General features: G+C 34.0%; 1 protein-coding gene across 1 annotated transcript; it reads right to left on the bottom strand.

The window, feature by feature from the left end:
- Positions 1 to 185: 185 nt before the first annotated feature.
- LOC128188450 (integumentary mucin C.1-like) lies at positions 186 to 11,135 on the bottom strand. The gene is made up of 12 exons (XM_052859515.1): positions 11,013 to 11,135; positions 9,917 to 9,988; positions 8,062 to 8,235; positions 7,116 to 7,376; positions 6,255 to 6,500; positions 5,295 to 5,330; positions 3,139 to 3,228; positions 2,968 to 2,988; positions 1,671 to 1,801; positions 1,476 to 1,533; positions 522 to 637; positions 186 to 343 (listed from the first exon to the last, which is right to left on the bottom strand). Exons 1-12 carry the CDS (start codon positions 11,095 to 11,097, stop codon positions 248 to 250), a joined length of 1,386 nt encoding a protein of 461 aa, XP_052715475.1. The 5' UTR covers positions 11,098 to 11,135; the 3' UTR covers positions 186 to 247.
- Positions 11,136 to 13,745: the final 2,610 nt, after the last annotated feature.

Below are 13,745 nucleotides of genomic sequence, written 5' to 3' on the forward strand. Positions count from 1 at the left end.
CCATGCAGGACATCCAATTTTCAATTTTTTTAAAAATTCTTGTTAGGCACAGTGGTTTATTTCTCTGTACATTTATGTTGAATTTCCTTTAATTGATAATGTGTTTGGAGGCAAAAATATGAAAGACAAAACATTTCTGCATATAAACATAGAATATACATAGATATAAAATTATAACAATCAGCTACAATTTAGATTTTTTTTATTCCTTTTCTGGTGACAAAACAAATAAGGTGATTGTATACGTTTAACCTCCAAAATAGCCATTGACACAACCCGCGTCTTCGCAACATTGGATATTCTCACTAGTAAGAAGTCCTTGGATTAGGACACAGTCAGCTTTCTGTGAAAGAAAACAGTTTCATTAGTTTATTAAAAATAAAAAACTTTAAAATAATAATTCTGTTGATCGACCTTCCAGCAATGCCATAAGTGTTTAAGCGTGTTCAAAATGGCTCAATTTCAAAGGTAATTAAGAATAATAAAATCAATAGCCTGACTAAGCTGCATCATGAACTTACAATACTACAGTGGGTCGTCAGTTTTCCATTGGGAGAACGTAACATACAGACTTCCGATTCGGGACACCTGCTCCATGTACAGGCCCCAGTCGAATCACAGGTAGGGCAGTTCACACCTGTATGTATTGTATATTCATAAGTTAAATATGTACTGCAGTTCACACCTGTATGTATTGTATATTCATAAGTTGAATATGTAGGGCAGTTCACACCTGTATGTATTGTATATTCATAAGTTAAATATGTAGGGCAGTTCACACCTGTATGTATTGTATATTCATAAGTTAAATATGTAGGACAGTTCACCCATGTATGATTTGTATATTTATGATTTAAGGGATGTGTATATGACAATTCCTCGAATGAAATTATTTAAATAAAAAATATAACTGTATGCCAATTACTCAAATGAAAAATTTACGATTTAAACCAAATTTTAGAACGTATAACAGAAAAAATACGTAGCTTGTGGCCTGTAACTATATGATGAACTAATGGGCTTATATCTGTTTTTTGGGGGTTTTTTTTTTGCTAAATTTTTACCATATGAAAAGAAGTTCTTTAAAACACTGTTTGGCTGGCTACCGTAGTTTCCGGTCTGTAGAAAGTCAGATGGACGACATTGTCGCACGACCTGTTAGTACATCCGATTTTTTTCAGACTGGGAGCTACAGACCTGCGGCTACCTTTTGGTCAGATATGTTTTGATGACCAAATACTATGGTAAACTTTTAATTTAAGAGGTTTTAAATTTAAGTGTTAATAAAGATATTTATATAAGGTACAATGTACATTGCATGCATACATGTATATCGTCTAATTGTGTCCAATTTGTCCTAAACTTGCAGCGCTGTAACACAACATATTCATAATCTACCTCTCCTTTTATTGTTTGGTTTAATTCCTGGACAATAGAAGTTTTGTTATCAATTATCAAATGAATTAAACGTTTACCTTGCGAGCTAACTGATGGAGAAGTCAAAGAGTTGCCTGTGTCTACTTCTGCGGTTGTCTAAAATTATATACATCGTACATGTACAATACATCCATATTTAGAAATATTATACAAATGATTCTTTCATTTTCAGGCAAAATTGATTTTGACATAAACTGAGGGTTTCACCGAGACTATGTATAACTATAAGTTACCAAAGTTTTGTCGCACACACAATATCCAGCCGTGCAAGTACGCCATATTGGGTTCTCGCATATAACAAACTCGAACGGATTCCAGCTTACAGTGTAATTTGAGTTCTTGCAATCGCTGGTCGTTGTACAAGCTGTAAATACAAGTAGCCCCCAATATCAGTCCAAAAAACTACCGTTCACACGAGAAAAAAGTCAGCTAGTTTAATTTTTATATCAATGAAATAATACGTTCTGCAGCTGCTAGTATTAAGGTATATTTACATTATCCAGTGTAACACTATGTATCGATTTTGTACTATATAACTCATAATACAAATGACGCTAAATTGAGGCGCCAGCGGGTTTTGTTTATTTATATTTAAATATTTAATCGTACGATGGCCTAAAATAATATAAATATAAGTAATAAGGAATCATTCTTTGAATATTATGAGGTGATAATTTCGGTCGGGGCGTGATCAAATCTATCATAAAGCCCTTCGGGCTTTATTGGATTTGATCACGCCCCGACCAAAATTATCACCTCATAATACTCAAAGAATGATTCCTTATTCCTTATATAGATCATGTGAATTTTATTAATAAACACTTTATAGTCTGTCCCAAGATATTGCTTCCATCACTTTTTCTTGAATTTTAATAAAAATACACATACATGTGAAAGAAATGATATAAATATTTACATCTTTTCTCTATTCGGAAGTACTCGGGACACCTCGCGCAATTTTTCAACGTTATCATCCGGGTTTCATCATGGCTGATGCAATGCAAAATACCCGTAGACTTTCTATTTTGGGATGTGTATTGAAACCTGGAGCGGTAGAGGTGGCGTTTCAAAACAGATAATCTGGACATTTTTCATATTAGTGGATGAACGTAGTTTGAGCACAAAGGTATTTATGATTATCAAGCAAAAAGTGGTGGAAGCAAAAACTCAGGACAGAGTATAGTTTAAGTATGAAAAGACGCACAAATAAATCGTATTGTTACAAAAATGAATCCCAACATGCAATGCGACGAAAATTTGTTACGGATAACAGGGAGTTGGTGTCAGATTCATACAAAATATCTCATTATATGACATGCAATAAGAAAGAGTGAAAGAGTGTGCTAAATTTCAATTATCTGCAAACAGAAGTTGCTGAGAAAACTCCGATGAAAATTCGTTAAGGACATACAGACACACAAGGGTAAAAAATACCCCATCTCCTTAGGAAAGCTATTATCTTTACTTTAGTACATGTAGCCTATATCATATTTCAAAACAAAGCAATTTAACATAACATTTTGTATTTACCTACGCCGCTTGGTGTTGAAGCTGAAAGTTAAAAGAGCAAAGGTACCATAATTATAGAGACAAAAGCCCTACCAATATACTTGGTAAGTTTATTTAAGTATTTTCTTATCACGATCTTTTCACAATATATTGAAATATTGATTCAATGAATAGTACGTGTATTTTGTTTACTTTGTGGGGCTGTTGTTGTTGTTGCTGCTGTTGTGGTGGTGGTGGTAGCGGGGGCGGTGGTGGCGGTGGTGGTTGGACGGGGTGTGGTAGCTAGAAGTGATTGATGGATTGTGTACTGGTTAACGTCACTCTCACAACAATTGATTGTCTTATATATAATTCTGATTGTCTTATATATAATTTATTCTATGTCTATAAGGTTTGTTGTTTTTTATTCATTTTAAACACCAAATGCAAGAACTGGCGTCAGACTTTCGAATAGTTGATGTAATTTTAATTTTTGGAATAATCGGCGCTTCTTTCAGTGTAAACAATCTGCTATAATCAATAACAAGAATAATCTACTTGTATAATTACTTTACTCATTTTTAAGAGAGGTCCAAAGTGAGATATTAATATGACTGTTAAATGAGCCTAACATTTAATAATATAACAAGACTCGTGCGTGTACGGGTTGACATTGCATGTGTTATCGGACATTTACGAAATAGATACATCGACACATCGTATTGTTGACATTTACACAACAAAGTTTTAAGCCTCTACACTCTGCTTAGTTAGAATAATCTAACTGTGTCTCGGGACAGGTCTTCACCAGAGTTAAAATGCCTCCCATATACCCAGCAAAAAATTGCAGAATCGCTCAGACACGATTTTAGAGAAAATTAATGCATTGGAAATAACAAGTCAGATTGTTCATTACAAACCATTTTGAGGCTGTAAATACCTTTCATCTAAAAATTTAATTCATATTAATGAAGAATTCAACACTTTCTCACCGATGTTTTTTACTCGCTTCGAATTTACACACCATGTTGACATTCGAAACTCTCGGGATTTTTCATACAAAATGCACTGAGTTAGAGTTATCTCCCGTATTTCCTTTGATGAACAGAATATTACAAAATTTCAATGAAAATTTACACATATTTGTTATTATATCGTTCCTGAGTTCATCCATGCAAATGTGATATTGTGGAAACATAAACTAAAGAGCATCCCGTGATTTTTCGTGAATGTAATGCGCATGCGCAAGTTTGTAAAATCCAAAAAATCCAGATGATTTCCGGATTTTGAAAAGAAGTTTTCGTTGTTTATAAATAAGCGAAGCTTGATTAAGAAAAAATAAAAAAAAATTGGTAATCTTCAAGTACCAATGATGTTTGAAATATATAAAACAGAAGACATACTCTTCCGATTTCTCGGTATTAAAGCCCAAAAATTCGATTCTATTATTTTAATATAGCAACACAGATGCTTTAATGCTTTCTTTGTTGTTTCATGCGGGTTGTGAAATATTTTTCTTCAAAAATTGTTACATGTACACATTTTCCGTATAAAACATACACCAGAGAAATCATTTAAGCATTGATATATATACATCTCTCTGTGAACCAATTTATTAGTCATTGATGAACAGTTAGTAAATTTAAAGTTCGTATGTTATTATAATTATTGATAAGCATGCTAAAGATCCAAATCTTCTATAATGTGAGGGTTGTCATATTTACTACAACTACTTGAAATCTGTGCTCAGCCCGTGCAAGTCTAAGAATTTCATACTATCTTAAGCTTCGACCATTATAAAATTGATTAGGGTATGGCATCCGATCCTTATGAACATCAGGCACGTAAGGGGGGGGGGGGGGGCAGGGGGTACTACGTGCCTGAACATAACCATTAAATAAACTAAATTCGATCAGATTATATTTAAAGTTTATTTAACTACATATAAAAAAAACCTTAACTTTTTGCATTATAAGTTAACATTAGACCCACGATGAAAAATAATGAAACAGTTAGTACATTATATGATAATATTTATATTTTCCAGTGTCTTTGCCTGTGATAACACTACGTATCGATTTTGTACTATATAACTCATAAAGGCAAATTGAGGCGCCAGCGGGGTTTACTTATTTATATTTAATATACAATCGTACGATGGTTTAAAATTATATAAACATAAGTTATAAGGAATCATTCTTTGAATATGATGAGGTGATAAATTCGGTCGGGGCGTGATCAAATCTATCATAAAGCCCTTTGGGCTTTATTGGATTTGATCACGCCCCGACCAAAATTATCACCTCATAATACTCAAAGAATGATTCCTTATTCCTTATAGAAGTAATAAGTAAGATAGCGTGGCTTACTTGTAGTTGTCGTTGTTGTGGTGGTCGTAGTTGAAACTACAAAAAATCAAAACGAGGATCACAATCACATACTAACATGGTCAACATCACAGAAACTTTAATCTGTTTGTCCTCACTCATTACACTGAATCTTAAACAATTATGAAAATTTCTTATAAAATTGTATAACTGCTTTTGAGAAGGCATTTTGCGTCACCCATCATATATTAATTCTGCTCACATATTTATATTATACAATGTTGATACAAACCCCCCCCCCCTCCCCGATTATCTCAATATTTTTGCGTACTGAGAATGCAGACCAAACTTCTACATATTGTGTGCATTGGAATAGCATGCATGTTGAATCCTTAATGTCTTAAGACAACGCTTTATTATTGCTGAAACCAATAGCATTTTATAGGTAAAGAAATTGTGCAAATTTTCTTTATTGCTATTTCAATTTTATTTATTTAAAATACAATAAGTTTCTATTTGCTGCTATGGTTTATTCCGATAAAAAAGGAGAAGTATTTTTTTTTCAATCCAAAACTATTGAATAGACAATATAAATTTATATTTTATAGCTCTAAAATTTTGAAAATTGGCGTATACTGTGGAATCATTTAAATTTGTGGGGGTCAATTTTCGTGGATTGTGGGTTTTTTGCTTATTGTGGGGCTGTAATTTCGTGGGTGCATAGATTTTCAGTTTTAGTGAGAGAGCTAACTCTTTCAAAATTGTTTTCGTTGAGGATGTAAATTCGTGGGTGAGGGCTACTTACGAATAACAAGAAAATTGCATGAGCCACAACGAATTCTAATGATTCCACACAATCTGGATATAAAACTCTTCTTCATAGGCTTAAAGATACAAACTTAATTGCCATGGAAATTATTTAAAAATTTTCGAACCATATCTTCAGAAATTTACAAACATGTATCTTTTAAAGATTTTCATGCATAAAGAATATAGCCTTACCTGTGCACCGGCATTGGTTTTGATGACAAACACCTATGTCGGGACACCCATTACATTCAGAATCGTGTTGACAATGGCAGGTGCATGTGTTTCCTAGACAAAGATTTTGTCCACCATAAGGACATTTTTCTGTACAGTGAACATTGTGGTCACAGTAAGTATTGCTGTGACACGTGCAAGTCACGTGATGGTGATGGCCCTCGACGCATGTATATTTGTCGTGACATTCCGATGCGCATTTGTGACCTGTTATTACATTCAAATAAAGTCATCCAATTGACCAATAGAAGAATGAACATTAAGGTGCAAAATGCAAGAAACAAACTTTATTTGGGCTTAAAAAAGATGTACAGTGAAAATTCTAGACAAAATGCCCAGGGGCAACGTTACTCATCCAGACAAAAAGGGTCAAAAATCAAAGCATCTTTATGATTATGAAATAATGAAATCAAATACAAAAATACCTGGAAAATTAAATTTAGATTTTAAGGTGCATAAATTGACAAACGGCGACGACGACAGACACGGTCAACTTTAACAATAAAGCTCAATTGTGTGATGAAGGTGGCCTAGGAGTTCTGGAGAAGATGTGAAAATTTATAAAAAGTTTACGATACCACCAACGACAGACAACAGACAAACTTTGACAAAAAAATATGATCACGTAATTCAGCTTTGGGCTCAGGTGAGCTAATAAGTCAGGTTAACTTTTCTGGATTATCATTAATTAATTTGGATTGTTTCTTCAAGAGGCTTTTAACCACCAAGGATATTCTATTTTCCTTGGCGACTGTCTGTCTCTGTGCTTGAAAATCTTATATATACATAAAGACTTCATGTTGTGAAATGAGAACCACTTACAAGGGTCGTTGCACGAACACATTTTATCAGCACATTCTGGAGTACCGAACTTGCACGGAAAGTTTCGACAGTCGTCAACACCAGAACAGTGATACTCGCAGTGACATTTGGATTCCACGCACTTCCTAGTTCCGCCGCATTCACTGGACAAACACACGGGTCCACTATGGGAGTCACATGTGTCCGGATTGTGACAGTGACAGTGGTTATGAGCCCCACAGGTAAATGGGTGGCCTCTGCATGCGGCGTAACAGTTGTTGCCTAAAATATAACAAATTACAGACACCCAAATACTGGATTATTATTAGACCCTCTACCACCCCAAAAAATTATTTCAACAAGAATAATTTAAGTAGTAAAATGATATCCCTTCAAAAGAAATAGCCGAGAGGTTACGATACACACAAACAAAAAAATCAATTATTCTGTAAATTTCGAAACCCATACACTGTTACTAATGTTTTTAAAAATTTGGATTAGCCTAGAACATGTATTTGTGTTTGACTCTCACGGTTTGCCATATCCACAATAAAATCTGCCTTTATAACTTCATAACTTTATCTTTATCCTTGTATTCTGTGTTAGTAGATCAAATTGACGTGACTTAGCACCATGTTTGGGTCTGAACAAGCCTTCGCCCCCAATGCTATTGAAAATTTAATAAAATCTCTACGTGTATACATATTACATATATAGCAAATATATACATGTTTCTGCTTTCAATTTTCTTGATATTTCTTGAAGATTTTAGTTTTCCTCTCTAAGGACAGAATGGCATAAAACATTTAACATTCGGCTACATTAAATAAGCAAATCAAAAAAAAAGCCTTTGCCATGAAAGCTAGTCTAAGAAAATATTTTTGCCTTGAAATTCGTAGGCACTCCGCATGGTACTTTGCATAACTCGTCAATTACTATTTATATACATGTAGGTTTATATACTTACAGTAATCTTTCTGTACGCATGTGCACTTGTTTGATATACAGGTTCCGACTTGACCTACGTCACAATGCATTTGATCACAGAACAAATTGACGTCATCACAGTACGAGTTCGGCACACAATTACACCCCTCGCCGGGACAGGTAAATCGCGCGGGACAGGAATGAGAACAATCGCCTGAATTCGAAGATAATTTTAAATGAGAAAGGTATTTTAGAATACTTACAGTTGGTGTTTGTCAAGAAAATTTAATTCCTACACATTTAGAATTTGTTGTAATTAATTTAGTTACAGGAGACCCTCGGACCATCACAACCATGCACTTGGATTCTGTACAGTTATTCAGTTACAATATGTATCTATTAACAAACTGCAGGACAACCTATTGCAGCTAGTTATTAACGACAAGTTCATTTATTAAGCAATAAGATTCTGTTATCATATTTAATTTGAATGAAAGGATTGTTTACAGAAACAAATAACAAAAAATACCTAACTCATCTGACATTATATTATATAAATAGTGCCTGTTTGAGAGGGTAACAGTCGAAATTGACACCCCGAGGAAACCATTGTCAACCGACGCGAAGCAGAGGTTGACAATGGTTTTCGGGGGTGTCAATTTCAACAGCTACCCCCCCCCCCCCAAACAGGCACTATTTATTTTCTTATACTGAATGTCGTAATTTTAGAGAAAATTTTACAGCTTTTATGTAAACAATAAAATGCTTTCTATGGTGTTTCATTCGGGATATGAAGGTTGCGACATTGCAGGAAAAATACATAACCAGCGTTAGCGGGTTATGTAAATTTTTCCTGCAATGATCGCTACCTTCATAACCTGCTTGAATCATCAAAGAAAGCATTTTATTGTTTATATTAACATCTTTCTTTAATTAATTAATAAATTGATTATGAAAAGCTAGTAAAATTCACTAAATTACTGTTAATATACACATGAACGTTAGCTAAAATAAACAGCCAAATCGTCTCCTGTGAGACTTTGAGTCTGGCATCATCACGATTATTTCATGCAATCCGTGATTTTACTTAGGTCGTTGTAGGTTCAGACCAATCGATAAACAGGGCGTGTCAATTTCAGTCCTGTCACTTTCAGCCGCTGTAGATTTCAACCAATCGATAAACGGGGCGTGTAGATTTTAGTCTGACTGTTTTTATAGAGCTATGAATTAAATATAACCTTCCGTAAGAAATCGAGGAAATTAAACTTTGTAGATGTAAATATATAGAAATGAAGTTAATTCCTCGGCGAACCGTACGCGCATAATGTACGCGCATGTAACCATTCGTTTTATTATACTTTCATGTTAAATACTGAAATTTGATTGGTTTAGACGCAGTTGATAATCCGTTCTATTACCCTCAGCGTTAGCAACACACTTAGCAACGGGTAACACAACGAATTGTTACATGCGCGTAAATTATGCGCGTACGGTTCGCCGTAGAATTCACGTCATTTCTATATAAAAGCAATATAAAAATTCTCTAAAGTTAAGACATTCAGTATAATAAAATAAATAGTGCCTGTTTGGGAGGATAACAGTTGAAATTGACACTCCTCGAAAACCATTGTCAACCTCGGCTTCGCATCAGTTGACAATGGTTTCCTCGGGGTGTCAATTTCAACTGTTACCCTCCCAAACAGGCACTATTTATATAGTGTTACCCGTTTCCAAGTGGGTTGCTAATGCATAGGGTAATAGAACGGATTATCAACTGCGTCTAAAACAATCAGATTTCAGTATTTAACATGAAAGTACATGTATAATAATGTACTATGTACAATGTAAAAAGCTGTATTCTATAGGAAAAAAAGAATCAAATTCTTAGTGCTTACATCCATGATGAGGCCTCCGACGGTAAAGATCGTGTGTGTAACTAGTCACGGGTAGGGAAACCAAGGTGGTCACTGAAACAGAACAATATAGGGGTCAGACGGAGACCAAGCATTTGGGGTATTTCAACAGAACATGTCCTTACCTCTTGTAAAAAAATTGCAGATAACACAATTTGAAAACGATTTCTCAAGTTATCAGTCATGAGAGTGATGAGAACTAACAGATGCAGCTCATATCAGTCATAATGTATTGTCATATTCATAGAAAGTGCACTTACTTCTTGATATGAAATGAGAGTTTAATTCATATTTGTCTTGGACGATTTTATAGTACCAAACTGTTGATAATGTAAGATTTTTTTTTTTCTCAAGTTTTTGCTGTAATGTTTGAACATTTGAACAGTTTTGAACATCTAAAGAGTGGGAAAGGTGTATTCGTGCATGTGTGTGTGTGTGTGGGGGGGGGGGGGGGTAGGGGATTATTTCGGGATGGTAATTTATACAAAACAATATACAAAATTACAAATAAAATATATTTTAACTGACAAGCGGATTTATATCAGACAAATGGTGAAAGCTTCTCAGATAACGTTGAGGTTAAACAGGTGCAATAATTTATGTTTCAATCAACCATATGCGTAAAGTGCAAATAATAATGATTATTATACAAGAAATGATCTAGAACAAAGTGAGGTCCATTAATGATAACAGACAGTCGTGACAAGGGCATAACCTTCAGTGCAACTGTGCAAGGTAGGTTTATTTGACATTTTTAAAAAATAAACTTTACCAGAAAAGGAGATAACGAAAAAAATTTGAAAAAATTCTAGAACAGTAAATACTGTAAATTCCTTAGTTTACGCGAGTACTTAATTTCGTGATTCCTGTGTTTTGTATCAAATCGCGATAAATATAAAATCGCGATCAACAATTCTTTGATCTAGTTCCCTATAGTTCAAAAATGTCTACAAAAAAAAAAATAAATAAATAAAAACGAGATTTTAAAATCAGCGATAGTTGCTTCTCGCGATTTTTTTACGCTGAAATTAATTCTTCGCGTTTAATTAGGAATCAACAGTATAATCAGAACACATACCTATAAAAAAGCATATCAAAACTTGTGTTACTCCCATACTTGTCCAAATGAAACCACGATTTGATAAGGATCGCCTTGAACCCATTTCTGGTCGTTAGCGAGTGGATCTGGACGATACAGTCATTTCTGTATATAAGATCTAGTAACATAAAATGTAGAAGTATATATGATCAAGTGTACAATGATACAAAAAAAAATTAACAAGTCATATCGTTTTTTTCTCAAATCAGCAGAAAATTACTTGATTATGATAGATACATGTATCATAATAGATAAGAAGTATTTAAGTCTAATAGGCAAAAATGTGCAATTTTGAATTAAAAATTACATTTTCAAAAATTTAAGTCAGTTAACATGAACAAAAGCTCCAGGGAGATTCGAACTCATGATCTGCGGTTCAGAAACCCACTTATCTAACCATTGAGCTACGACGATACACAACCCAACCGAACGATATAAGCAGTTCAACAAAACATTTAAATCGCCATCTTGTGTCGAGTGTCTTAAAAAGTTTAGGTGTAGGTGTAGTGAGGTACCTTAAACGATCAATCAACTTTAACAGCACGTTTGTGTTGTGTACGCCTTATAGCATCGTGTTTCATAAAAAATCAACTCTCATAGTTCCACTAGAATTATGAACTCAATTTTATTAATTGAGGATTAAAGAATACTTCTTGAGCTTTCATGGTAAAATCAATAGTCGGGCACGTGATCAAATCCGACAGAGTCCAATGGGCTTTATGATAGATTTGATCACGTGCTGACTGTTTAATGATCAAACCCACAAAAGTCAAGGAATGATGTCTTATTACATACATTTTCATATTAAATTTATTATTTTAATCATGCAGACTCCGCTTGTTCCACAAAAGTATACGTTATTTGACACATTCTGAATTTTCAAGCATTGTAGACTGTGTATTACCGGGTAGTGCAAAGCAACTACTTGATCAATGTTTTGAACATGCCAATTATAAGCAATGTGCACGTGTCAATGATGAATATATGAAATACAACTTAAAAACAAGATTTAACTTTTTAAGTTTTATCACAGACAAAGATTGGTCATTTACTATATAGTAAACTACCTCTTTATTATATCCCATAATGTGTTTAACTGGTCTGAGTCAGTCAGTCAGTCGGTCCTGTTTTTTGTTTTTTTGTAAGCGCAACTCCTCTTAACGAGGCCGGGTCTATTTTGTTCTGCCCTAGATTTTTGAATGAATACTGATATAATTATTATTTTAAGATGAAAAAAAATAAGACATCAAAATAAGGAAATCAAACAAACACCACCTGATATTATATATACTTACGCTGATAAATATTTCTTGATATAAACATATTTTTACAGTAGAATGAATTCAATTGATTAATTTCTTAGTATACCAAAAGTAAATTCATCAAATTACAGAATGAAAAATAAAATTCTCATGTAAGTTATCAAATCTCTAGATCTAGATTCAATGCTTAAATATCATCGTGCACTCATCGAAAAACTACCGGTATAGTAAAAAGAAATATTACTGGGGAATCATAATTTTTCGTGGGGGATCAATGTTCGTGGCTTTCCTGGGTAACCTTGCCCACGAATTTACATCCCACGAACTTATATACAGTCATATGTTCTATATTTATTAAAATTATCCTGATTTTGCAACCAACAAAATAACGTCCCCACGAACCAGGAAAATTTTTGCTATCCACGAACATTGACCCCCACGAACAAAAATGATTCTGCAGTATTAAGCGTTTTAAACTGGTACCTTAATATTGGCAAGGGGTCATGCATGGTGTGAACCGTTTAGATTCTACACAATATAAGGATGCTTGCATAATAGTTATTTAGTTAATTGAACGTAGCATTGTTGCTCTTTATTAATATTTGTTTTTTGAAAATTTTCCTTTATTCATATTTCTAAGTCGATTTTTGAACCCTTCTTGGGACCCCAACAGTGGTACGGTCCGAGGGTCACGGTTTCTGAATCTTCACTATATACATATACGATGTTTCAAGTAAAGTTTGATTGATTTTAAAGACACACCCGGGTTCCCCTCGTTCTGCTGCTTTGTTATTATCATCTTCCTATTGGAAAGGGTTTAGCCCTTTAATTTAACAATTCAGCATCCTCTTTGCAACAGGTTTGGTTCAATTCTGTCAAATCGTTTTAGAGAAAACGTAAAAAATTTGAAAAAGTTTACAGACAGAGGGACAACAGGTGATCAAAAAAGCCAACTAAACCCTCGGCTATGGTTAGCTAAGGAGAATGTCCAGCCAACTCGTACGTACATGTATATGGACGAAAACTTCTCACATTTCTTGAACTGAATTGTTTATGCCAAAACCAGACCAAAACTGTTGTTAAAGCAATATGAGCTGCAATTTTCATGTTGAATTTTTTTTCACGAAAATGTCATTTTCTGCTAAAATGACAAAAAAATTAGCAGGACACTGGATTTTTCTAAATACATGTATAGATCTTATGTCAACTGACTAGAATAGGGTATTTTGAGACACAATATAAATGTGCAAGATTCAACTCTTAATTCTCAGCAAAAGATTTTAGAGTGGACACAAATGGCCTTCTTTCATATCATTTGAGATTTTTTAATCTGTAGCTGCAAAGCTCTAAACATGGCATTGTACATGTAATGTACTTAAAAAGTTCAAAAACGTAAAAACCTTCATATCTACTGCTTCTCGTTGTTTGACAACAGTTTTGGCATAAACAT

Source organism: Crassostrea angulata, chromosome 1 (assembly GCF_025612915.1).
Source record: "Crassostrea angulata isolate pt1a10 chromosome 1, ASM2561291v2, whole genome shotgun sequence".
Classification (NCBI taxonomy): domain Eukaryota; kingdom Metazoa; phylum Mollusca; class Bivalvia; order Ostreida; family Ostreidae; genus Magallana; species Magallana angulata.